Source organism: Ranitomeya variabilis, chromosome 1 (assembly GCF_051348905.1).
Source record: "Ranitomeya variabilis isolate aRanVar5 chromosome 1, aRanVar5.hap1, whole genome shotgun sequence".
Taxonomy (NCBI): domain Eukaryota; kingdom Metazoa; phylum Chordata; class Amphibia; order Anura; family Dendrobatidae; genus Ranitomeya; species Ranitomeya variabilis.
The window spans coordinates 990816637-990841169 of record NC_135232.1 but is presented as its reverse complement, the minus strand read 5'-3'; the positions used below and the strand labels follow the sequence as shown (position 1 = coordinate 990841169).

Sequence of the window (24533 nt, the reverse complement as noted above, 5' to 3'; positions counted from 1 at the left end):
ATGATAATAAAGGGTTGTTTTTTGCATTGGTTTTTTTTTTTTTTTTTACGGTATTCACTGAAGGGGTTAACTAGTGGGACAGTTTTATAGGTCAGGTCATTACGGACGCGGCGATACTAAATATGTGTATTTTTATTGTCTTTTTTATTATTTAGATAATCGAATGTACTTATTGAAACAATATATATATTTTTTTAAATTTATTTAGGATTTTTTTTTTTTCACATGTAAAAAATTTTTTTTACTTTGCCCCGGGGGGGGGCATCACATTATACTGACAGATCGCTGATCTGACACTTTGCTGTGCACTGTGTCAGATCAGCGATCACACAGGCACAGCAGGGGGGCTTCCCGGCGCCTGCTCAGAGCTCTGGGTCTGCAGGGAGGAGGGGGTAAGAGACCCTCGGAGCAACGCGATCACATCGCGTTGCTCCGAGGGACTCAGGGAAGCACGCAGGGAGCCCCTCCCTGCGCGATGCTTCCCTATACCACCGGAACACTGCGATCATGTTTGATCGCAGTGTGCCAGGGGTTAATGTGCCGGGGGCGGTCCGTGACCGCTCCTGGCACATAGTGCCGGATGTCAGCTGCGATAGTCAGCTGACACCCGGCCGCGATCTGCCGCGCTCCCCCCGTGAGCACGGCTGATCGCACTGGACATACTATCCCGTCACTGAGAATTAAGTCCCAGGTCACCTTGACGGGATAGTACATCCAATGGGATTATGTGGTTAATGGGGATAAATGTAAGGTCATGCACTTGGGCAGAAGAAATAAGATGTATAATTATGTGCTTAATTCTAAAACACTGGGCAAAACTGTCAAGGAAAAAGACCTGGGAGTATGGGTGGATGACAAACTCATATTCAGTGGCCAGTGTCAGGCAGCTGCTACAAAGGCAAATAAAATAATGGGATGCATTAAAAGAGACATAGATGCTCATGAGGAGAACATAATTTTACCTCTATGCAAGTCACTAGTGCGACCACACTTAGAATACTGTGCACAGTTCTGGTCTCCGGTGTATAAGAAAGACGTAGCTGAACTGGAGCGGGTGCAGAGAAGAGCGACCAAGGTTATTAGAGGACTGGGGGGTCTGCAATACCAAGATAGGTTATTACACTTGGGGCTATTTAGTTTGGAAAAACGAAGGCTAAGGGGTGATCTTATTTTAATGTATAAATATATGAGGGGACAGTACAAAGACCTTTCTGATGATCTTTTTAGTCATAGACCTGAGACAGGGACAAGGGGGCATCCTCTACGTCTGGAGGAAAGAAGGTTTAAGCATAATAACAGATGGGGATTCTTTACTGTAAGAGCAGTGAGACTATGGAACTCTCTGCCGTATGATGTTGTAATGAGTGATTAATTACTTAAATTTAAGAGGGGACTGGATGCCTTTTTTGAAAAGTATAATGTTACAGGGTGTATATACTAGATTCCTTGATAGGGCGTTGATCCAGGGAACTAGTCTGATTGCCGTATGTGGAGTCGGGAAGGAATTTTTTTCCCCAATGTGGAGCTTACTCTTTGCCACATGGTTTTTTTTTTGCCTTCCTCTGGATCAACATGTTAGGGCAGGTTAGGTTAGCATATGGGTTGAACTAGATGAACTTAAAGTCAACCTTCAAAACTATGTTAGTATGTTAGATGATTTGGGGGGAGAAAAGCTAAAATTCAACTCCCAATTTTTTTTTTAGTTTTCTCCTGAGATAAGTTACCACCACAGTTGTCTGGCAGCAGCTTACAACACTCTCCCCATTGAATACACAAAAATGCTCGGCCGAGCAGAAGTTTTTGATACAGTTTTTAACCAGTTAGCTCAGCAACTGATGCAACAGATGTCGGCAACGATCCCATAAAAATAAGTTGGCATCAGTTCAAGCATTGATGTCCATTTGTATTTCACTACTTTGCCAGAGGAAAAATAAGCAGTAGATGGCCATATATAGGATCAAGGCCTTACATATAAGCCCTAATACTCTGAAAATGCTTGTTTGCAGAACTCCCTCCTTTTTCTGTCCTGCCTTGTGATTGATGTATTCATAAGCTGAAGCATGGAACAAATGTCCCAAAATTGATCTTTTTTTTCAGCTGAGGACAGGCTGACAGAGCTAACCATGCTCATTTGTCTTGGGATAATTTAGAGATAAAGATCTTATTTATTTCACAACAATTATTTTTCCATTTATTCTTGGCTAAATAGCATATTTCACCTTGAATAATGATGGCACACAGGATAAGCTTTTACATCTGGTGTAAAGAGGAAAAATTGTTCTGTGGATAAATGAAACTCTCGGTCTCCTGTTTACTAAGTTGTGGAGGAGCTGGTATACAAATATTATGTGCTCCTCTGATATTAATCTCCAGTCTAGTTGACTAGTGTGAAGAACTGTTAGTTTAGATTTTAAGCTTGCGAGCAGGGCCCTCACTTCTTGTTTGATTTGTTGAATAATGTATTGCTGTGTAATGTCTTATATAGTTCATACATGTCCCCCCTGGTTTGTGAAGTGCAGCGGAATATGTTGGCGCCATAGAAAGATAATTAGCTTACAGGTCTTGTTTCTATAACAGAACATTCCTATTTATGGGATAAGTGGGTGACTGACAATCAGTATTTTTATCGCTATGACTTTCCACACTAAATATTTCCTAATAAGGTTATATTCACACATGGCAGGTTTGTTGCAGAAACCTCTGTGACTGTCTCATGGATCTGAATAAGCTTGAAGGCATCCATGATTATAGAACCACCTCATTCAGTTGTAGGCAAAGGATTTCTCAGCCATAGAAATTTCTTAAACAAATCTGTTGCATGTGAACACTGGTTCCCAAATCTGAACTAACAGTAACAAAATTATGTCTGAGGGCAATTTTGTAATGAAATTCTGCAAAGTCTGGTGATGATCTCTCATCAAAAATGAAAAGTCTTCATTCATTTAAGGTCGCCATACACATTAGTTGGTTGTTGGCTGAACAATGCCTCGCCCTATCATTCTGCCAACAACTGTCTTGGCCATCTCTCTCATCTAGCTGAGCGCTCCTGTGTTCTCTATGACAGAGCAGATGACAGACATCTTTGCCGGCACCTTATCTCTGGGAGAACAATGCAATTGGCTGCCCAAAATCGAAAATGCCCAATCGCCATCTTCCCCAACGATCAGTCGGCCAATTTGTTTCATCTGAACCTGTTGGTTTGGTTGACATTTGTCTTATGAGTATAGGGACCTTTAGGATGCCCATACATTCATCTCAACTTCCCCCTCACACATGAACAATTGGCTTGGCTGATTGATCATGTGTTTTCAACATGAAAGTTGGAGAATCCACTGCCAGACATAAGAACAAAAAGTTTGAGGGGTTTCAATCATTGCCTTATTCATATGGTCAGCCAGTCTGGGTTCAGTCAACTTAAAAGTAATGTTTATGGTGGTTTGTCCATTGTACTGTGATGTAAAGTTCCCACATTTCTAGTTTGAGTATTCTTGATGACTAGTATAGTGTTGTAGACTTCAAGTGTGAACCTGGACCAAGTATAATTTGGGCCAAGTATAATTTTAAATGTGCGTGTGTATTTTACTACATATATTCCTGTTGTACATACACCAAGGCACGGATTTGTGTTTGTGATCTATATAAATCCACAAATTGTTTCCAACTCACTTTTTATATTGTTACAAAGAGTAAACCTTCTAAATTGTAACTTAGTGACACTCAACCCTGCCACATCTATAGATGGGTGACTTGTGTGGTATGTTTGGAATGCAGGGGTGAGGTGAACACAGTATTTTTGTAGGCGACCCCTTATAACCCGTTTTCCTCCGTCATGTGGATGCTTCATTAATTTGTTTTGTGTGTGTCCATCTAACTGGTAAATGTGCAAATGATGCTCAGTTTGTAAGCCTGTGTAAAACGATTGCAGGATTAGATGTCCTGGACAATACCACTCCTTAACATCCTCTGTGACAAGGTGCTAGTATTTATGTGCTTCTGGCCTGCCCACATTCATTATTTGGAGTCCTTTCCTGAGCTCAGACTTCCCAGGAGTCCAATTTTACTTAATCATGTGGTTCCTTTGTCATGTGGACATGTTCCTATTAAGGATTTAAATGAAACCACCAACTCAATTTCAACTGGAAATCCAAACCACATTGAAGCAGGGAGCATACAAATGTCAGAGTGATAGCCTTAGGTTCATGTAATTGTGACGGTGCATTATAATAGATGCTTAAAAAGGCTGATAATCATTGTATTATGTGCATAAATTGGTGGTGGGACTATTGATATCCTGCTGTGGTATTTGTGTGGCCCTACCCTCATTTTTATCATGAAACTCCTATTTTGAGTAATAATTCTACGGGAATTTTTTAAAACGTTTCTTGCAATTTTTTAAAAAAATTTTCCCATGTACTCCCAAATTTATTCAATTTTTGTTGAGCATAGTAAAAATTGAGTTGTAAAACAAAATCTAAAGACCCTCATACACATTAAAGTCTACCAAAATCGCCTATTTCTGCAAAACATCATGTCTGTAAAGTGCTGCGTAATTAATGGCGCTATAAAAGTGAGTTAAATAAATAAAACACATGACCATTTAAAGTCCCTTTTTATTTTCATGGGACATAAGCTGCCACTAGAAGTGTCTGATAACAGCTTTCTCACTATTGAAAACAGATGAAAGCTCAGTGAAGCGTTCATCTGTATGGGGGAGTCAGAAAACGCAGTCAGCCAAGGAGCATTCTCATATATTATCTTTTGAAATATATAATGCACTATTGCTGTGAAGATCTGGGAACTACTGGACTTTGCCTGAGGCCTGTCTTCCTGTTGTGTTATTGCCATCAGCCTAAATAATTAGCTACTAATTGTTAAAACAAATGCATTAATATTATCTCCCTTACTTAATCAGAACTGAAATGAATCTCCGCTCCTGCCAAGACCTTCAACTCTCCTCCACACTTGTACGTTCCTTTCAGATGGAACTTGAAAACACATCTCTTCAAGAAAGCTTACAGCCTGCCATGTCCCCTCACCACCATGGAAAATGCTGCAACATCCCCCCCCCAACCTACTGTCTTCTTCCTCATTATCTTCTAGATTGTAAGACTGCAAGAGCAGGACCCTCTCCCTTCTTTACCAGTGTGTCGTTGTTAATTTGTGTATTGTAAGGGTACTGTCACACAGTGCAACTTTCCAACGATTACGACCAGCGATACGACCTGGCCATGATCGTTGGAAAGTCGTTGTGTGGTCGCTGGGGAGCTGTCACACAGACCGCTCTCCAGCGACCAACGATGCCGAGGCCCCGGGTAACCAGGGTAAACATCGGGTTACTAAGCGCAGGGCCGCGCTTAGTAACCCGATGTTTACCGTGGTTACCAGCGTAAAAGTAAAAAAAAAAAAAAACACTACATACTTACATTTCGGTGTCCTTCAGGTCCCTTGCCGTCTGCTTCCCGCTCTGACTGAGTGCTGCCGTAAAGTGAAAGCAGATCACAGCGGCCCTGCGCTTAGTAACCCGATGTTTACCCTGGTTACAAGCGAACGCATCGCTGGATCGCTGTCACACACAACGATCCAGCGATGACAGCGGGAGATCCTGCGACGAAAGAAAGTTCCAAACGATCTGCTACGACGTACGATTCTCAGCAGGGTCCCTGATCGCCGCTGCGTGTCAGACACAGCTATATCGTATGGATATCGCTGGAACGTCACGGATCGTACCGTCGTAGCGACAAAAGTGCCACTGTGTGACAGTACCCTAATCTACATTTGTATTTTCCATGTGAAGACTTTTTACATGTGCAGAACCATGGAATCAATGGTGCTCTAAAAAGAAATAATAATTTAACAGGCATTTTTGATTTAGCCAAAGCCTTAGCAACTAAGGAGACCAAACACAGTCAACTGGGGTTGTCCATTACTTGGACAACACTTCTCAATTACTGTATGTATTTCCTCATGTAAAATAGGGTCTAGGGGGTAACATTTCTCCTTGTGGAGTGTGACATGTCAAGCCTGGCATGTCATTGAGCAGGCTTAAAAGCCATGTTAGAAAATAAGAGGACTTGAACTCTAACGCCACCTTTTGATTATTCAGTGAACCTTGCAATATGACTTAAGATAAAAGCCAAACCAGAATCCCAATTTGCCGACACATTGCTTTCGGGTGTTGACATGTCACTCTCCACAAGGAGAAACATTACCCCTTAGACACCAGTCGAGAGCTTCTCTCTTAGCCAAATCAGATTTCATACTTTGCACTAATGAGGGGCAACATTCTGAAACATCATGTCTGCAAATTGAGATTCTGGTTTGGCTTTTAACCTAATAAATATTGCAAGGTCCATTGAAGGGTCAATATTGCCTTTTAGGATTACTGTTTTCCAAAAGGTGGCACTAGAGTTCAATTCCTCTTCCTCTCTGAATTGACAATTTGCCCATGTAAAATAAAACTAGCCTCTTTGCCACCTGTACCCGTTCTCCTGGGGCTCGTAAGGTGTTATGTCACACGAGCCATGCAACCAATCAGTGGCCACTAATGGGCGGCTTTACACTCACTGACATCCAGAGAAAGTAAGAGAACAGCATCAATTCTCACTTCTTCCAAATGTTAGCTTTTTCCAAAAGAAGTGAGTGAAGCTGTCCATTATATCTGCCGTTGATTAATTGCAGGTCTCAGTGACATAATATCATATATATTTGTTAGACCCAGCACTGGTGTTGCTGGAGTGGCGCCAGTAATGGAGGTAAGTACAGGCTATTTTTCTTTTACATGGGGGGATATAGCACCATGGTACTACAACTTAAGCCTACTTAATTTTGCTACATCTGTGGATTCCATTGGAAATGAGGGTAAAAGAAAAATTTACAGTATGGTAAAGCTCAACAAAATAGATGAGTTGTCCTTTAAAACAAAAAACCTCCTTGGTTTGCATGGGTATACTATTTCAGATCTTTTCTTATCAGTATTTTTGTGTTCAATATAATATACATGTTTTAAAGTTATCTATACATAGAAGTTAAAGGGGTGGTCCACTACTTTCAATTATCCCCCAATGTATCCCCCCGGGGCCCCTGACGAATTGTGTACATACCTTGCGTTGCCTTTTTCGCCTGTGAGCGGCGCCATGTTTGTGGCTGAGTCCGGGTCACGTGACCCCCAGGCTGCAGCCACCGCTAATTTCCGCTGACGTCACGTCAATTTCCAGACTCTGGAAATGCGTTGGCGGTCGGTCCCGCAGCGGCGGCCGGTGCGTCGGCGTCTGGTCCCGCGGTGGCGGACAGTCCCGCGGCGGCCGGTGCCGCGGCGGCCGGTGCCGTGGCGTCGGCGGCCGGTGCGTGTCGGCGGCTGGTCCCGCGGCGGCCGGTGCGACGGTGGGGGTCTGCGTGGTGCTGAAGGTGGCTGTGCGGTGGTGGTGGCGGCGGCGTTGTCTCTGTGTGCAGGCATGTCCGATGGGACTACAAGTCCCATTGGGCTCTGCCTACTACAGTGACAGTGAGTGACACATTAGCCAATGATGGGACAGTAGTAGTCCCATCATCCGGCTAATGTGTTGAATGTAAAAAAAAAAACAAAGAAAAAAAAACATATACAGTACATACATACATAGAACACATACAGAACATGCGACATGCGGCATGCGACTACATGCAGCATGCGACGGCATGCGGCGACATGCGGCATGCGACGACATAGGGCATGCGACGACATGCGGCATGCGATGACATGCACCATGCGACGACATGCGGCATGCGACGACATGTGATGACATGCGCCATGCGACGACATGCGCCATGCGACGACATGCTGCGACATGCGGCATGCAACGACATGCGGCATGCGACGACATGCGGCATGCGAAGACATGTGACATGCCGCATACGGTACATACATACAGTACATACATACAGACATACAGTACATACATACAGACATACAGTACATATAACATAGAGTATATACTCACCATCACTTGTCACTTTGATCCCCGAAGCCATTGTCATCTGTAAAAAATATTAAAATAATAAACAACCAATATACTCTCTGATCCGCAGAAATCCAATTAAAATGAGTGTCCCTCGACAATCTCCCGTGGAGAGCAGGAGCATCAGCTGATGCAACCACTCTCCAGGGGCTCCAGGAACACAATGAGGGGAGGAAGGTATCCTTCCACAATGTATTCCCCACAATGTATTCCTACGCCCCTGTGAGAAAATAGTCCCTAGTCTCACTTTATGGCATTGCTGTATGAGAAAGTTCCCACGCAGCTTTTTGCCATAAAGTGAGACCAGTGAACTTTAGTAACCTCAGTGATGCACTGCAGGAGCCATTGTCTCCTGTCAGTGTGTCACTGAGGGTCCTATAGAGCAGTGACATCACCCGATGTCACTGTTCTATAGGGGAGATCGTTGTGGGACACTCGTTATTAAATGGACTACGGTGGACAGGTAGTATACGGTTTATTATTTTACGTTTTTTGCAGGGGCTGAAGTATGGTAAGTATGGTTAAATGAAGAATATTAAAATACTTTTTCCTAATGTGTGTGTGTTTTATTAACCCTTTTTTAGTATTGGATTAATAACGGATAGGCGTCTTATTGACGCCTCTCCATTATTAACCCGGCTTAATGTCACCTTACAATAGCAAGGTGACATTAACCCCTTATTACCCCATATCCCACCGCTACACGGGAGTGGGAAGAGAGGGGCTAAGTGCCGGAATTGGCGCATCTTACAGATGCGCCATTTCTGGGGCGGCTGCGGACTGGTATTTGTAGCCGGGGGGGGACCAATATCCATGGCCCCTCTCTAGGCTATGAATATCAGCCCGCAGCTGTCTGCGTAGCCTTTCTGGCTATAAAATATAGGGGGACCCCACGTCATTTTTTTGTGGGGGTCCCCCTATTTTAATAGCCAGTAAAGGCTACGCAGACAGCTGTGGGCTGATATTCATAGCAGGCTACAAATATTGGCCCCCGGCCATCAGCTTTCCCCCTCTGGTGCTGAAAATTGCGCGGGAGCCTACGCCGTTTTTTTCCGGTTTTTTATTAAACGCTCATTAAGGCCTGTTTCACACTTGCATCGGTACGGGTCCATCGCTATGCGTCGGGCTGACGTAACGACGCACGTTGTGAAATTTGTGCACGTCGTGGGCAGCGGATGAAGTTTTTCAACGCATGAGGGGGCGCAGTTTTGGCCGCGCATGAGCGGTAGAAAATGGCAGACGCGACGGACGTGCCAACGGTCCGCCAAAACACGACGCATCCGTTGCACGACGGACGCGACGTGTGGCAATCCGTCGCGATCCTTCACTAATACACGTCTATGGGTAAAAAACGCATCCTGCGAGCACATTTGCAGGATCCGTTTTTTTCCCAAAAAGACGGATTGCTAAAAACGCAAGTGTGAAAGTAGCCTTAGGCTGCTTTCACACTAGCATCGGTAAGGGTCCGTCGCGCTGCGTCGCTAATAACAGTCTATGGAGAAAAAACGCATCCTGCAGACAACTTTGCAGGACGAGTTTTTTCTCCACAACGACGCATTGCGACATGCAGTGCACGACGCTAGTGTGAAAGAGGCCTTAGAAACATCGGCCTTTCTATTATATCTATTTAGATTGTGAGCCCCAACGGGGACAGTGACGATAATGTGTGCAAACTGTAAAGCGCTTCGGAATATGTTAGCGCTATATAAAAATAAAGATTATTATTATTATTATGGATATATCTATCCATAGATATATTTATAGATAGATATATCTATAGATACATAGATATATCTATCCATATATTTGGCTGCTTTCACACATCAGGTTTTTGCCGTGAGGCACAATCCGGCGAGTTTTGAAAAAAACGGATCCATTTTTTTCTGCAGGATCCGTTTTTCTCATAGAGTTGTATTAGCTCCTGATGGCCACACGTTTCATCCGTTTTTTGCCGGATCCCTCAAAAAAGCTGTTTCCGCCGGATGGAAAACACATACAGAGGAACGTTTTTTCTGTCCGGCGAAAAAATGCACAGCGACGGATCCGGCAAAAAAACGTATGAAACTGAGCTGTGAAATGATTAATCCGGCCTTGGAATCCGTCTTTTCATGCATGTTTCCATTCAAATCATGCACATTTTCCGTTTATTTACTTATTTCCAAAAACGGCATTAAAACCGCGCATAAACCGCACCAAAAAAAGCATCAAAACTGCACCAAAAACTGCATCAAAACTGCACCAAAAACTGCATCAAAACCTGGTGCAGTTTTGCAGTTTTGGTGCGGTTTTGATGCAGTTTTTGGTGCGGTTTTGATGCAGTTCTTGGTGTGGTTTTGGTGTGGCTTTTTCCGCAGCATGTGCACAACAAGTCTGCGGCTCCCATAGACTTACATTGGTTGTGCACTACACTGCGGATTTGATGCAATTCAGTGCGGCAAAAAACGCTGCGGATCTGCAATCAGATCCGCAACGTGTGCACACAGCCTTAGCATTTAGTGAACCTAGCAAAAAAGCCAAGCAAAAAACAAGTGTGGGATTGCACTTTTTTTTGCCATTTCATTGCACTTTGAATTTTTTTCACATTTTCTGCTACACGACATGGTAAAACCAATGGTGTCGTTCAAAAGTAGAACTTGTCCCGCAAAAGATAAGCCCTCACATGGCCATATTGACGGAAAAATTATGGCTCTGGAAAGAAGGGCAGCGATAAACAAAAACAAAAAAGCTCCAGGGGTGAAGGGGTTTAGAAACATGGATATGGACATATCTATGGAAATAGACATAGATATATCTCTATCTATCTATCTATCTATCTATCTATCTATCTATCTATCTATCTATCTATCTATCTATCTATCCATCCATCTATCTGTGTGTAATGGAGTGTGGGTTGGACAAATGTAAAAGAGGAGGTCGGACAGAAATGACATCACAAATCTTTTTGAAGATAGAAGAAGGAGAGGAGGGAGGGGTTGGGGTGTGTTTTGGAGTGGGTGTGGTAGGTTCGTGCTTAGTAGCAGTGCAATGCATCATGGAACTTGTAGTAGTAGAGCACAATAACTCAGGAGAAAGGAAGTTGTCGATTAACCCCATGAGAGCTGGATCCAGCACTGAAAATGTGCTGCTACAGCATGATAAAAGGTAATATTGCTAAAATAAACACAGTAGATGTTTTCAGTGGCACATAATAGCAAGATTTATGAAAAAAAAAAAAAAAGGTTATAGTAGTGGACAACTTCTTTAATGACTATGTCTCCTGAAACCTCCACTCAATATATAGAACTGAAAGTTGAAAACAGAAACTGAAGATATTTGTGGTGCCATCCTAAGGGGGCAAACATGGGTCCCTGGACACTCCAACATTCAGGGACCTTGCAGCCCCTGTGCTCAGTGAAATGTAATATATTACAGTTTTAAGTAATAATAGTTTAGTCTATAGTTTATGCTATATTATTATTTTCAATTACTATTAATGACATTTGTGCTGTGCAGCTTCATAACTATAAAGTGACATCAATATAGTCGATAATGATTAAATCACTAGAACACTTAGTAGAATTGATATTCTATCCTCCCCTCCTAGTTCTGACCTCAGACATGACATAGAGGTTTACTGAAAGTAGCTTGCAGGTAATTACTGATTACCTTAGAGAATGCATGCTCTTCTGTTTAAATGAAACTTCAATTAATCAAATAACCTGATTAGAACGAGGTCATAACCTCTCTTATCCAAATTGACAAATACCTTAGACCTGATATATGTCCATGTGCATCAGACTTAGAATCCATGACCAACAGCTGTTTAATCAGAAGATTTTAATGGAAGAATGAAATGTTACAAGTGGAAAGTTGTATTTGTCTATAAAACATACTGATGTATGACCCATTTTAGGTTATTAGTGACCATGCTCTTGTATTTGGTATGCAAATTGCCTCTTCAGATAGGAAGAGGACTGGAATTCTATAGCGCCACCTGTTGGAAGCAGCAATCCTACAAGTCACTATCGACCCTCTAACGAGCCTTGTAATATGACTTAAAACAAATGGCAGATCCTAAGTCATATTGCAAGGCTTGTTAAAGGGTTGATAATGACTTGTAAGATCGCTACTTCCAACAGGTGGCACTATGGAGTACTTCTCCTTTTCCTCTCTGAAGAGGAAATTTGCATATTTAATTTCCCAGAGGAGCATTGCACAGGGTATAGGCCTCCTTACATTGTCATGCCAGGGCCGGTTTGCCACTCTCCATGAGGGGAAACGTTACCCCTTTTATTTGGTGTAATTAGTGTTGTGCTATTTTTGTGCTTTCATGTCTATGTGCAAGTATTCAATATACTGTATTTATGCTGTTTTATTTTTTATTGGGCTATAACATGCACTCAAGTTTATAAAAAAAAAGAAAAACATGTTTAAGGTGACTTGTATTCCTGTACAATGCCTGGTGTACACAGCAGAACTGTTCTACAGAACTACATGTCCTTCTAATTGTACCAACCAGCTGGTGCTTTATTTTTACAAAACTCACTAACTAAAATCAATAAAAAAATGCTGCACTATATTTTTTTTTAATACACACACCATGCTTAACCCCTTCTTGACATGCCTCGTACATGTACGGCGCATGTCATGTCTCTCCCTTTGATGTGGGCTCCGGCACTAAGCCACACATCTTTCCTGGCACATGTCAGCTGACATGTGCCTCTAACAGCCGCAGGTGGAATCGCGATCCACCCACAGCTGTTAACCTGTTAAATGCCGCTGTCAATCTCTGACAGCAGCATTTAATGTGATTATGCTGGAAGTGCATCACTAATCCAGCCCATCAGTGCCTATGTCACATAACCGCGGGTTGCCAATGGGTTGGCATGAAAACCCGGGGTCTACAAGAGACCCCTGTGGTTGCCGGTGCAGGATTGCTATGAGCTTCGCCCAGCAGTCGGCGCTCATAGCAAGTGAGGATTTCTGCTACACACAGGTGATCTGATCATCGCCTGTTTGTAGCAGAGCTGATTGGACAACTGCAGCTTCTAGTCTCCCATGGAGACTATTGAAGCATGCAAAAAGTTAAAAAAAAAATGTTTTTAAAAATAAAAAAATATAAAAGTTCGAATCACCCCCCTTTCTCCCCATCAAAATAAAACAATAAAAAAATACACCTATTTGGTATCACCGCATTCACAATCGCCAGATCTATCAAGCTATAAAAAGAATTAATCCAATCGGTAAATGGCGTAGCGAAATATAAGTCAAAAGGCCAGAATTACTTTTTTTGGTCGCCAACACATTATATTAAAATTCAATAGCGGCGATCAATAGATAGTATCCAGACCAATTTGGTATAATTAAAAACATCATCTCGGCATGCAAAAAATAAGCCCTCACTCAGCCTCAGATCATGAAAAATGTAGACGCTACAGGCCTCGGAAAATGATGCTTTTTTTTTTTTTTTCAACAAACTTTGGATTTTTTTCACCATTTAAATAAAAAAACAACCTATACATGTTTGGTATCTACAAACTTGTAATGACCTGGAGAATCATAATGGCGGGTCATGGTAAAAAAAAATCCAAAAACCAGTTGTGGAATTGCACTTTATTTGCTATTTCACCGCTCTTGGAATTTTTTTCCTGTTTTCGAGTACACAACATTGTAAAATCAATGGTAGTACAACTTGTCCCGCAAAAAAACAGCCATCACATGGCCAAATAAAAAAAGTTATGGCTCTGGGAAGAAGGGGAGCGAAAAACAGAAACACAAAAATGAAAAAAGGCTGCGGCGTGAAGGAGTTAAATCCCAAAAGACCCCAATGAGGTCTGTCAGACGGCACTGCCACCTGACATGTGGTGGTCCAGAAAATGAAAATACAAACTCAGATGAATATGTAGCTGAGTGCGTCAGTTGATGGAACATGACACCATTTCCTTTCTGCCCTATAGACTTCTATAAGCGTCATATTATAGGTCCGTACAGCATGGAGGTTATATGAAGAGCAATACGTTGACCAGAAACATAATTCCTCTCCACACCAACCATTGCTCAATGTAGATAGATTTTACAGGAAACAGATATAAAGTGTACATAAATGGTGCAATCATTTCAGCAACTAAAAAAATAATCCATTAACGCTAATAAGTGTTAATGACTTAAATGGGGTATTGCATACCTACATCAAGGGAAGGGCACTCTGGAATGGAGAGGCATACATCTTTTCATGAAACAGTTGTGTCTGTGGGGTCTTCTCCGTGGTCCAAGGTTTGCTGCAATAAATACACAGTTGAAAATATAGAAAATCTTCATTTGTCTTCAGTCTAGATTAATAAAAATGTCATATTATCTTGAAGTGCTCTGTGATTGCCCTGACTCCTGTCCGGCACTCTGTTGTCATGTCATTTACAGCTATATAATTGATCAATCTAGTCTACGAAGCAAATGGAGCAATCACACGCTTTCACACATTTCATTAATTTTACATGTTTGCAGTCAATGATAAGTGTGTATTGTGCACTCATCTGCTTTACCATATAATGACTTGTATTAATACTTTCACCTGCCTGGAATACAGAAATAGAAATAAATGCAATGATGAAATGTTCTTGTATGTTCCAAATCATCCTACATTTACATTTTTTCCATCAATTTCTCAATTTTTTTTTAAATCATTCACTAGACAAATGTGTCTAAATGTACAGGGTGGACCATGTATATGGCTACACCTAAATAAAATGGAAATGGTTCGTGATATCAACTTCCTGTTTGTGACACATTAGTATATCGGAGGGGAAAATTTTTCAAGATGGGTGATGACCATGGCGGCCATTTTGAAGTCGGCCATTTTGGATCCAACTTTATTTTTATCAATGGGAAGAGGGTCATGTGACACATCAAACTTATTGAGAATTTCACAAGAAAAACAATGGCGTGCTTGGTTTTAACGTAACTTTATTCTTTCATGAGTTATATACAAGTTTATGACCACTTATAAAATGTGTTCAAAGTGCTGCCCATTGTGTTGGATCGTCAATGCAACCCTCTTCTCCCACTCTTGACACACTGATAGTAACACCGCAAATAAATGCTAGCACAGGCTTCCAGTATCAGTTGTTTCAGATGCTGCACATCTTGTATCGTCACATGCTTCACATCTTCTATGCTGTGAATATGGTCACCACCCATCTTGAAAAGTTTTCCCCCTCCCATATACCAATGTGCCACAAACAGGAAGTTGATATCACCAACTATTCCCATTTTATTTAGGTGTATCCATATAAATGGCCCACCCTGTATATAGAAAAATAGAAATAGAAAAGGGACCATATGCATCTGATGAGAGTAGGGTGTACATTGCACAACCATTATACTAACATATGGTCAACAATTTTTTTTTTTATTTCACAATTATGCAAATTTTTATCCATATTGTGCAGTTGTAACGGCTGGTGAGACCAGCGGTGGAATCCGCGTCTGCTCCCAATACAATCTGCCACGGTCTCCACAGTACCGCTCCTGTCTGGTTCTTGTGTAAGACGCCGCCCCTGTGTGTCTTCTGACCCTTTGGTCCCCCTTTATACTCTGCAGTACGTAACTGACGAAGGTCCAGGTGTAGGACCGAAACGTTTTGAGTACCACTACAATAAAACTCACTCTAAAGCATCAAGTTGAGTGCTAGGTTCTTTTTGATTATGGTTTAAGAAGGTGTGGGAACCTAACCTTAGCACCTTCCTTTCCAGTAGTGCACACGGCAATTTTTTATGCCTACATGCAAGCAAGCATCCATATTCTTCTACGCCCAGGGTTGTCCTTTAAAATAATTCTACTATTTAGATGTGGTACATATGGTAATAGAAAGCTTACAAAGTCTAAAAGGAAAGGATCAAATAGAATTATGTATAAATATTGTAATATGGTTTTGTGGAAAAGGCGTTTTATCATCATTTTTTTATACAATTGTGGTAAAAATACGATTTTTTTATAGTACTGCTTTGGCAGTAGAACAATTTCTCTGATCTCAAATTCATATGTTCTGGGATAAAATAAGGTGAATTTAATAAAGGTAGTTTGCTGGCCCCTAAAGCTGGCTGTATACGTTAGGCAGCTGATGTCTGTACACTTATTCAGTCAATGTCAATACTTTCTGACTAGAAATGAGCAAATCGTTTGAAATTCGAATTTGCTGGAATCACCAAATTTTCCAATAGAATTCGATTTCCAGTTTATCAATTTGCCTGAATTTCCACACTGTAAAGGGGAGAGAGAATCATCAACATGTCCTGTCTATTCCACTTACCTAGTGGAAACTGAAGTTGCAAATCGACTCTGCTGTACAATCTGCCAGTTCAGTGCCTGACCGTGCCCCACCAGGAATGCTGATTTGTGACTGACCACTAATGTAACGGTGTGAAAATCCACTAAATGGCATAGCTGAAGGGCATTATGGCAAAGCTAGTGCAGCCACACAAATAGAAGTTAGCCAGCTCACTGATGCTTCATCAGTGTGGGAAATGGTGCTGGGCAAGTTTTCTTTTGCGAATTGAAGACTGCAAGTATTCAAGTCTGCTTGAAAGAGCGAATTTCAGGAAATCTGAATCAAACTTAAAGGGAACCGGTCACCCCCCCAGGCGTTTGTGTCCTGGGGCAGGTCATCATTTGATGTCTTGCTGACTGTGCCTGCGCAGCCGCGCTGCCCGAGATCCCGCCCCGCAGTGTCTTCTGATTTATTCACACTGCAGGGCGGGATCTCAGGCAGCGCGACCGCACAGGCGCAGTCAGCAAGACATCAAATTATGTCAGAAGATGGGCAGCGCTAACTGCACATGCCCAAGGCATAAGATAACAGCGCAGGCGCCGGGACAGTTGAAAACAAGGCTGAGGAGGCGGCGCCAAGAGGGCATGAGTGACGGCAGTGCTGCATCTGCATTAGGGGGGAAAGACCTGCCCCCAGGACTATTTCAAGATATTTTGGACAAATTGCAAAATCGATTCTGCAGTTACAGCACCAAGAACTAAAAGAGCCACCTTGTCAGAATGCAGCATTAGTGCTGCACAAGATGGCTCTTTTAGTTACAAACGCCTGGGGGGGGGGGGGGGTGACAGGTTCCCTTTAATCCTCCATGGATCTATGCATTCATCTCTACTCCTTACACTTCATACAAGTGCACACTCAGTTCTGCCAAGTGTGCATGTGTTCTAAATGGATATATCTGGAGGTAGTTTATTTTCCCTAAGAACAGGGAGAAATCCAACAACCCAATATTTGCCATCCGGTGACCCTTCGACACTCACTAAATGGTCTGCCTGTTCTACTGACATTGACAGACAGATCTTAGACATGTCTGGTGTCTGTTGTATTTTTTTCATGATCAGCATTTTTTGTTTCAGTATCATTTTACATGTCAACTTAGAAGTTCCTGTTCTTCTTTAGCTCAATGAAGTGTGATTGGGTTCATGTGGTAGACTCTCAACCCTAAAGAATGAACCCAGTACTTCCTGTTGGCCCCTTCCAACTGATATGCAAAATGTAAATCATAGGAAAATTGCCTTACAGTGGCGATGTGATATCATGTATATACTTTACATTTTAATGATCGTAAAATTAATTTAAAACACCGCTCTAGTGTTTTTATTGCATCGCTGGAGTGGTGCTTTAAATTTAATTCCCCTGTCCCCTGTCTTATACTCATGTGCTGCCGCCTTCATCTTTTTCCAGATTTGCTCCCATCGGTCTCAGGCGAAATGTGACATGTAACGGTGTTTCATGAAGCTGCGTGGAGGTCACTTTTCAATACAAATCTATAAGAGCTTCATTCTGGCTCTCATAGACTTACATTGAGAACTTGTGACCCAGCTTCTGACTTCTGGCCAGTCTCAAGCTGCGCTTACAAGATGGCATCACGAAGCCGAAGGTGCACCGAAAAATGGTGAAGACGCCGTTTTGCATATGACCGGGAGCAGCTGTGGCGCTCTAAGGGGGAATCTGTCATAGGGATATAATCCTATAATCTATTAGGAGCGCTTTATAATAAAATTACAAGAACATTTTTAATAATCCTTTTTGTGTGTGTGTGTAAAAAAAAGAAAAAAAAAAGTTTAGTGGTGGCATGTATGAATCCTGACTATTCCGGGAGTGCCGTCACTCAGTCCTGCAGTTTGTTGTTGTCATGCTCACAACAGTGTGATTGACAAACTAGTGTGTGCAGGAAGACCAAGGCGGAGAAGAAGTCCCTTTTGCCTTTCTTTTTGCATACACTAGTTTCTCAATTGCGCCACTGTGAGTGTGATACCAGCAGGGATGAGTGATGGCGCTCCCAGACTAGTCTGGGTACACGCATAGCGGGATTAAACATTGTTTCAACACAGACTACACTTACTAGTAATAAAGTTACTGTTCTAAATGTTATTATGAGGCTGATAAATAGCTCCTAATATATTATAGAGGTAAATACCCATCCAGGTTGCCTTTAAAGTGGTATTCCCATCTCCAAGATCCTATCTCAATATGTAGAAGATGACATAATAATAATATTACCAAATAACCCCAATTAGAAATGTAGTATCGTTTTTCTGATTCGTTATGTCTCTTTCCTCATGTGCAGGCATTGCAGGACCTTAAGTATCCATGGTTACGACCACTAGAAACTAACTAACTAACTGTCACTATATAAGTGGTCGTAACTATGGATACCTAAGGAAAGAGATATAGTGAATCATTATTATTATTATTATTATTATACCTACTACATATAGGATCTTGGAGATGAGAATAGCCCTTTAACTTTATACTTTGTTTTAATTACTTTATTTTGAAGAACTCGATTTGCTGTGAGTGAATAAGAGCATCGTTCATTACATTTAGGGTCCAAAAACTCTGAGCTGAGGGTTGCCGTATTTGTGCCCAGCTTCCTTTTTCTAAGTTGTACTAATGTACGTTGATGCTTTTTCTAGCCTATATTCATGTAGGTTTAATCACGGATGAGTACTTGTACTGGGTACATTTATAGAAAGCTCTCAGATCTGGACAGTAATAAGTCGTTATGAATATTTAGTCTGTGGACATCAATAAGGATGTGCCTATTGACTGATATTTTGATTACGGCAGGGCCGAGGAGCGGTGCTTGACAAAGGGATTGGATTCTCTCTTTTAATTCCTTGCGGACTCTGCATTAGTCATAACACGGATTATCACTTTTGCCAAGTGCATTCCTTTAAAGATATTGTTTGGGATTTTCAAAAAGATGTCCAAAAGAAGGAATAGTTTCAAAATATAATAACAACTACAGGTGCTTCTCACAAAATAAGAATATCATCAAAAAGTTAATTTATTTCAGTTTTTCAATACATAAAGTGAATTTCCTATATTATATAGTAATTACAGACAGAGTGATCTATTTTAAGTATTTATTTCTGCTAATGTTGATGATTATGGCTTACAGCCAATGAAAACCCAAAAGTTACTATCTCAGTAAATTAGAATACTTTATAACGCCAGCTTGAAAAATGATTTGAAAATCTGAAATGTTGGCCTACTGAAATGTATGTTCAGTAAATGCACTCGATACTTGGTTGGGGCTCCTTTTGTATCAATTACTATATCAGTGTGACGTGGCATGGAGGCGATCAGCCTGTGGCACTGCTGAGGTGTTATGGAAGCCTAGGTTGCTTTGATAGCAGCCTTCAGCTCATCTGCATTGTTGGGTCTGGGGTCTCATCTTCCTCTTGAAATACCCCATAGAGTTTCTATGGGGGTAAGGTCAGTGCAGTTTTCTGGCCAAACAAGCACAGTGATACTGTTGTTTTCAGACCAGTTGAAGAATTAAATTTCCATCTACAAAAAGCTTATCGGCAGAGGGAAGCATGGAATGCTCTAAAATTTCCTGGTAGATGGCTGCGCTGACTTTGGTCTTCTTGATAAAACACAGTGGACCTACACCAGCAGATGACATGGCTCCCCAAACCATCACTGATTGTGGAAACTTCACACTAGACCTCAAGCAGCTTGGACTGTGTGCCTCACCACTCTTCCTCCAGACTCTGGGACCTTGATTTCCAAATGAAATGCAAAATTTACTTTCATCTGAAAACAACACCTTGGACTACTGAGCAACAGTCTAGCTATTTTTCTCCTTGGCCCAGGTAAGATTCTTCTGGCAGTGTCTATTGGTCATGAGTGACTTGACACAAGGAATGCAACACTTGTAGCCCATGTCCTGGATACGTCTGTGTGTGGTGGCTCTTGAAGCAATGACTTCATCAGCAGTCCACTCCTTGTGAATCTCCCCCAAATTTTTGAATGATCTTTTTCAACAATCCTTTTAAGGCTGCGGTTGTCCCGGTTGCTTGAGCACCTTTTTCTACCACACTTTTTCCTTCCACTCAACTTTCCATTTATATGCTTGAAAACAGCACTCTGTGAACAGCCAGCTTCTTTAGCAATGATTTTTTGTGGATTCGCCTCCTTGTAGAGTGTGTCAATGACTGCCATCTGGACATCTGTCAAGTCAGCCGTCTTCTCCATGATTGTGGAGCCTACTGAAACAGACTAAAAGACCTTTTTAGGAAGCCTTTTCAGGTGTGTTTTGCTAATTATTCTAATTTACTGAGATAATGACTTTTGGGTTTTCATTGGCTGTAAGCCATAATCATCAATATTAACAGAAATAAAAAACTTGAAATGGATCACTCTGTTTGTAATGACTCTATATAATATATGAGTTTCACTTTTGGTATGGAAGAACTGAAATAAATTAACTTTTTGACGATATTTTAATTTTGTGAGAAGCACCTGTATGACTTGTCAATCCACCTCTGCTGAAACACCACCGTTCTGGTGATCCTTGCTTGTCCTACAGGAAATATACTACATCACAGCCAATCATTGGCTTAAGCGATCACACTTGCATGTACAGCATTTAACCGCTGAGGCCAGTGATTGGCTGCAGCTATCTGATGGATGTGACAGAAGCACTAGTGGGTTTAACCAGATGAGTGGCACTGGAGCAGGAGAGATTGAACATACTTATTATTTATAATAATTACCGCTGTTGGGCAATATTCATCAAAACATGAAGACATATTAGAGTGTATTATCTCCTGTGGGAATAAATAATTAAACATAAGTTTCTCTTTCTAAAATCAGACAGTTTTTACTGATCATACAGCCAATTCCAGCAGAACCAAGTAGAAATGCAGCATTATTTTATTATCTCTATTTACCATCCATCGGTATACCATATGCCAAATACCATATATCAGCTTTTCCAAAGAGCAATAGATTATGTCTGCCCACAAATGGTTGTTTTGGTACGGTAAAAAATAATTGAACTATGCATGGCTTATTTTATGAAAATACATTTCTGTAGTGTGGCCATGGTTCTTACCTTAGATTTTTACACTTCGGCAACATTCACACTTCACATTCAGGCATTCTGTTTGTCTGTTCTGGTTTGAGCAATAGAAAAATGGAGCCGTTTTGATTAACTGATGTGAGCAGAAATGGAGGAGACCTATTGATCATTATTTGGACCCTTCTGGTTTCTACTATGTGTCCATTTTTAGGACAGAAGAAAAAACATAGCACGCATAACTTTTTTTTCTGTTAACAAAAATAGACACATAAAAGAACACAGCTTGACCCCAAAATAATCAATGGAGTTCCTCTGCCCCCAGTTTACATCAGTTATATGAACACTCTATTTGATTTTAAAAAAACGGAGTAGACAATGAAGTGTGAACATATCATGGATAAAATAACCTAAATCTTTTTTTCTGCATTACATCAACTATTTTTTTTACCAAATGGATAGAAACGTGTTTTAGATCCTCACTTGGTGCCTCCTCTATAAATGTACAAAGATGCAATAGAACTTTTATTGACCAGGTGGACTGCAGACTTCTTTGAGCTGCTGATTTAAATCTATGTTGATCTCCTGCTATTGTGCCTGGCACCCGTCACCATTTGATATGCATTTGTATTCTACTGAACCTTTGTTAGGCAACAGGCCATATTCCACCCATCCTAGAGAACATTGTTGTAATCTTCTTCTATAAACTCCTTCCTCCATGCTCTCCATTTTGTTATGCAGAGTGCAGTTCCTTGTACTAAGACATGGCTTCTAGGCATTTTCTCCAACAATATAGTGAAGTGTAAATTCAAAGCTTGCCTTAATTGTTTTATATATTTGTGCTTTAATTACATCTCATAGGCTGTATGTACACTGGTAGCATCTCTCAATTTGCCATTTAATTGGTGAATATAATCCCCAGTTCTATGAAAAAACATAAAGACATAGTATAATCATAGTCTACTACATTAGAAAACTCAGCTCCGCTACAGCTGTACCATGCACTATTACTTAGAAGAACACTAGTTATGTACTATACAGTATATACGGTAAGCGCTTGGAACTGTGTTATGGAATATTTATTAAATCTTTATTAGAAGATTTATAGCCGTAATGTTTTTTTTGCATTTTTGCTCTTTGTGCGTTTGACCTAGTCATGTAGCGTGAGGATGTACAAGAAGGCTAAAGATGTTCGATCTGGAGCATTATTCTGGCTAATTGCTAAGTGCTGGGCCATATGTAGTCTAGCCAACGTACCTATTCATAAAACAAGTAGAGGGGTCTTCTACACCAACATCTTAGATTAATTGAAATGGGATTTTTGAGGGGTTGAAAAGGGACGTCCAAAAAATATTTGTGAAGCAAAAGAGATCCGCAAAGGGGTATTTTCACAGAATGCTACTAGCATCATGTAATACTGTCCCATCAGGGTTTCTCTATACAGTAATCAATATTCTACTTCTAATCATGCCCATTGCTATGTATAACATATGTCACTGTTCTCCATAGTTAGTATAGAGTAGTAAATGTTTAACTCTAGTATTTGACCAAAATGATGCAGAGCTGGAAGTACTTCACATTCCCCATGCATTATCTATTATATCAGGTGCATAGTCACTGATCCAGGATTGCTTTCTATAGACTCCAAATGTCTATAAGTGTCATTCTTTAGCAATGTATACCTGCTTTAATTTAGAATTTTAGGCTTTCTTTTACCATATTACATTACAATCTCAAAACACCAGAAAATAAACATACAAATGACAGCAAAAAAAGTAAAAAACTTTTACTACCGTACTTTAAAAAAGAATAGTAAAAAGTAATTAACGTGATGCATAGGAACACTATAGTCTATACCTTACTATGAGGCTAGGTTTCTGTTCCATTCTATATACAATTAAAATCTATGTGTATATAACAATGAATAATCTCTACTTTATACCCAAACTCTACAGGGCTAAAAAGTTTGGGAATAGGTGCAGACACAAAATCTATAAGACATCAATATTCAATGTAAAATATGTATTTTCATTTTTTATTTTCATTTTTTTGTGAAACAATGCTTGTATAAATGGATGATGCATAAATACTGGGAGAAATATGTTAAAAAGTGTGAAACAAACAAAAAAAGCCAACTTTCAAAGTCAATATTACCATTAAAAAATGTAAAACGTAAAAAAAAAATAAGTTTTCTTACCAGGTCTCTGTCCAAGAGTAAGAAGCAGACTTATCAGGATGATAAATAGAATGTAAAATAAGTTCTGAAATTTCATTTTTCCTTTTGGGAAGGGAAATCCCTGTGAGATGTCGAGTTGATAGATCAATTCTCTGAAGCTGCTTTCAACTAACTGAACTCAGAGTGAGGTGATTGCTGCATATCCCTGCAAGGTTAATGATCACAGAAGACAAGGTTAAAGTGCCTCCCACTTTGCCTTTCTCTCTCAACAAGACTTCGGCTCTTAGAGCTCTCTCCCTTGGTTTCTCTCCATAAATACTGGTCCCAGAATAAAAGTAAACAGTAGCCACTGCCAATGTATAGGGTTTAGGAAACAAAGCCTTTAAATACCACCCATCAAGGGAGACCTAGGAAATGTAAGGCAAGATGCTATTAGAATTGCAACTGTTCAAACTTTGCTTTGCCCATATTGGTCCCATATGCAGCAAAGCAATGGAAATTACAGGATGTCCCTTCTATTGTCCTTTGAAGGAATCCTGAAGAACACACTTAAAACCCCCAAATTCTTTGTGAGAAAACTTACTGCTCCAGTGATTTATCTTTTACTGAACCAGCTACAAAGTGACATACATTGTAACCTATCTGTGGACTGCTAAACCTAATCCCGCTGCATTGTGTGTTTGAATGGGAGTTGGGTCCAGACCAGGTATGGACTGGGGCTGAAATTCAGTCCTGGCATTTGAAATCACACAGGCCCATGTTGTCCCCATCCCCAAGCACTAGATGGGATATATTACTAATATTACCCTGGATGGAGGAAAGGAAGATTTTCTACAAGACCAATATTTCTAATGATACCCGTGGCCTGCTAGGGTAAGTGATGGAGTCAGCAACTTTGTGCTCCATCACAACTCTTAACAGTATGGGTATCTTGAGAACACTGATTCTGTTAACATAGCAGACAAGGGAGCCCATGACCAGACAGGCCCTTCTGGCATTTTCCAGATGGCCAGTCTGGCCCTGGTCCAGACT

General features: G+C 40.9%; 1 protein-coding gene across 1 annotated transcript in view; it reads right to left on the bottom strand.

The window, feature by feature from the left end:
- APELA (apelin receptor early endogenous ligand) overlaps window positions 1-23745 on the bottom strand; it is a 43372-nt gene extending 19627 nt beyond the window's left edge. Inside the window, exons 1-2 of the mRNA XM_077269789.1 lie at window positions 23523-23745; window positions 14155-14248 (exon numbers count right to left, since the gene is read on the bottom strand). Of these exons, the coding sequence (XP_077125904.1) occupies window positions 14160-14248; window positions 23523-23598 (165 nt within the window). The 5' untranslated portion in view covers window positions 23599-23745 and the 3' untranslated portion in view covers window positions 14155-14159. The remainder of the gene's footprint in view (window positions 1-14154; window positions 14249-23522) is intronic.
- Window positions 23746-24533: the final 788 nt, after the last annotated feature.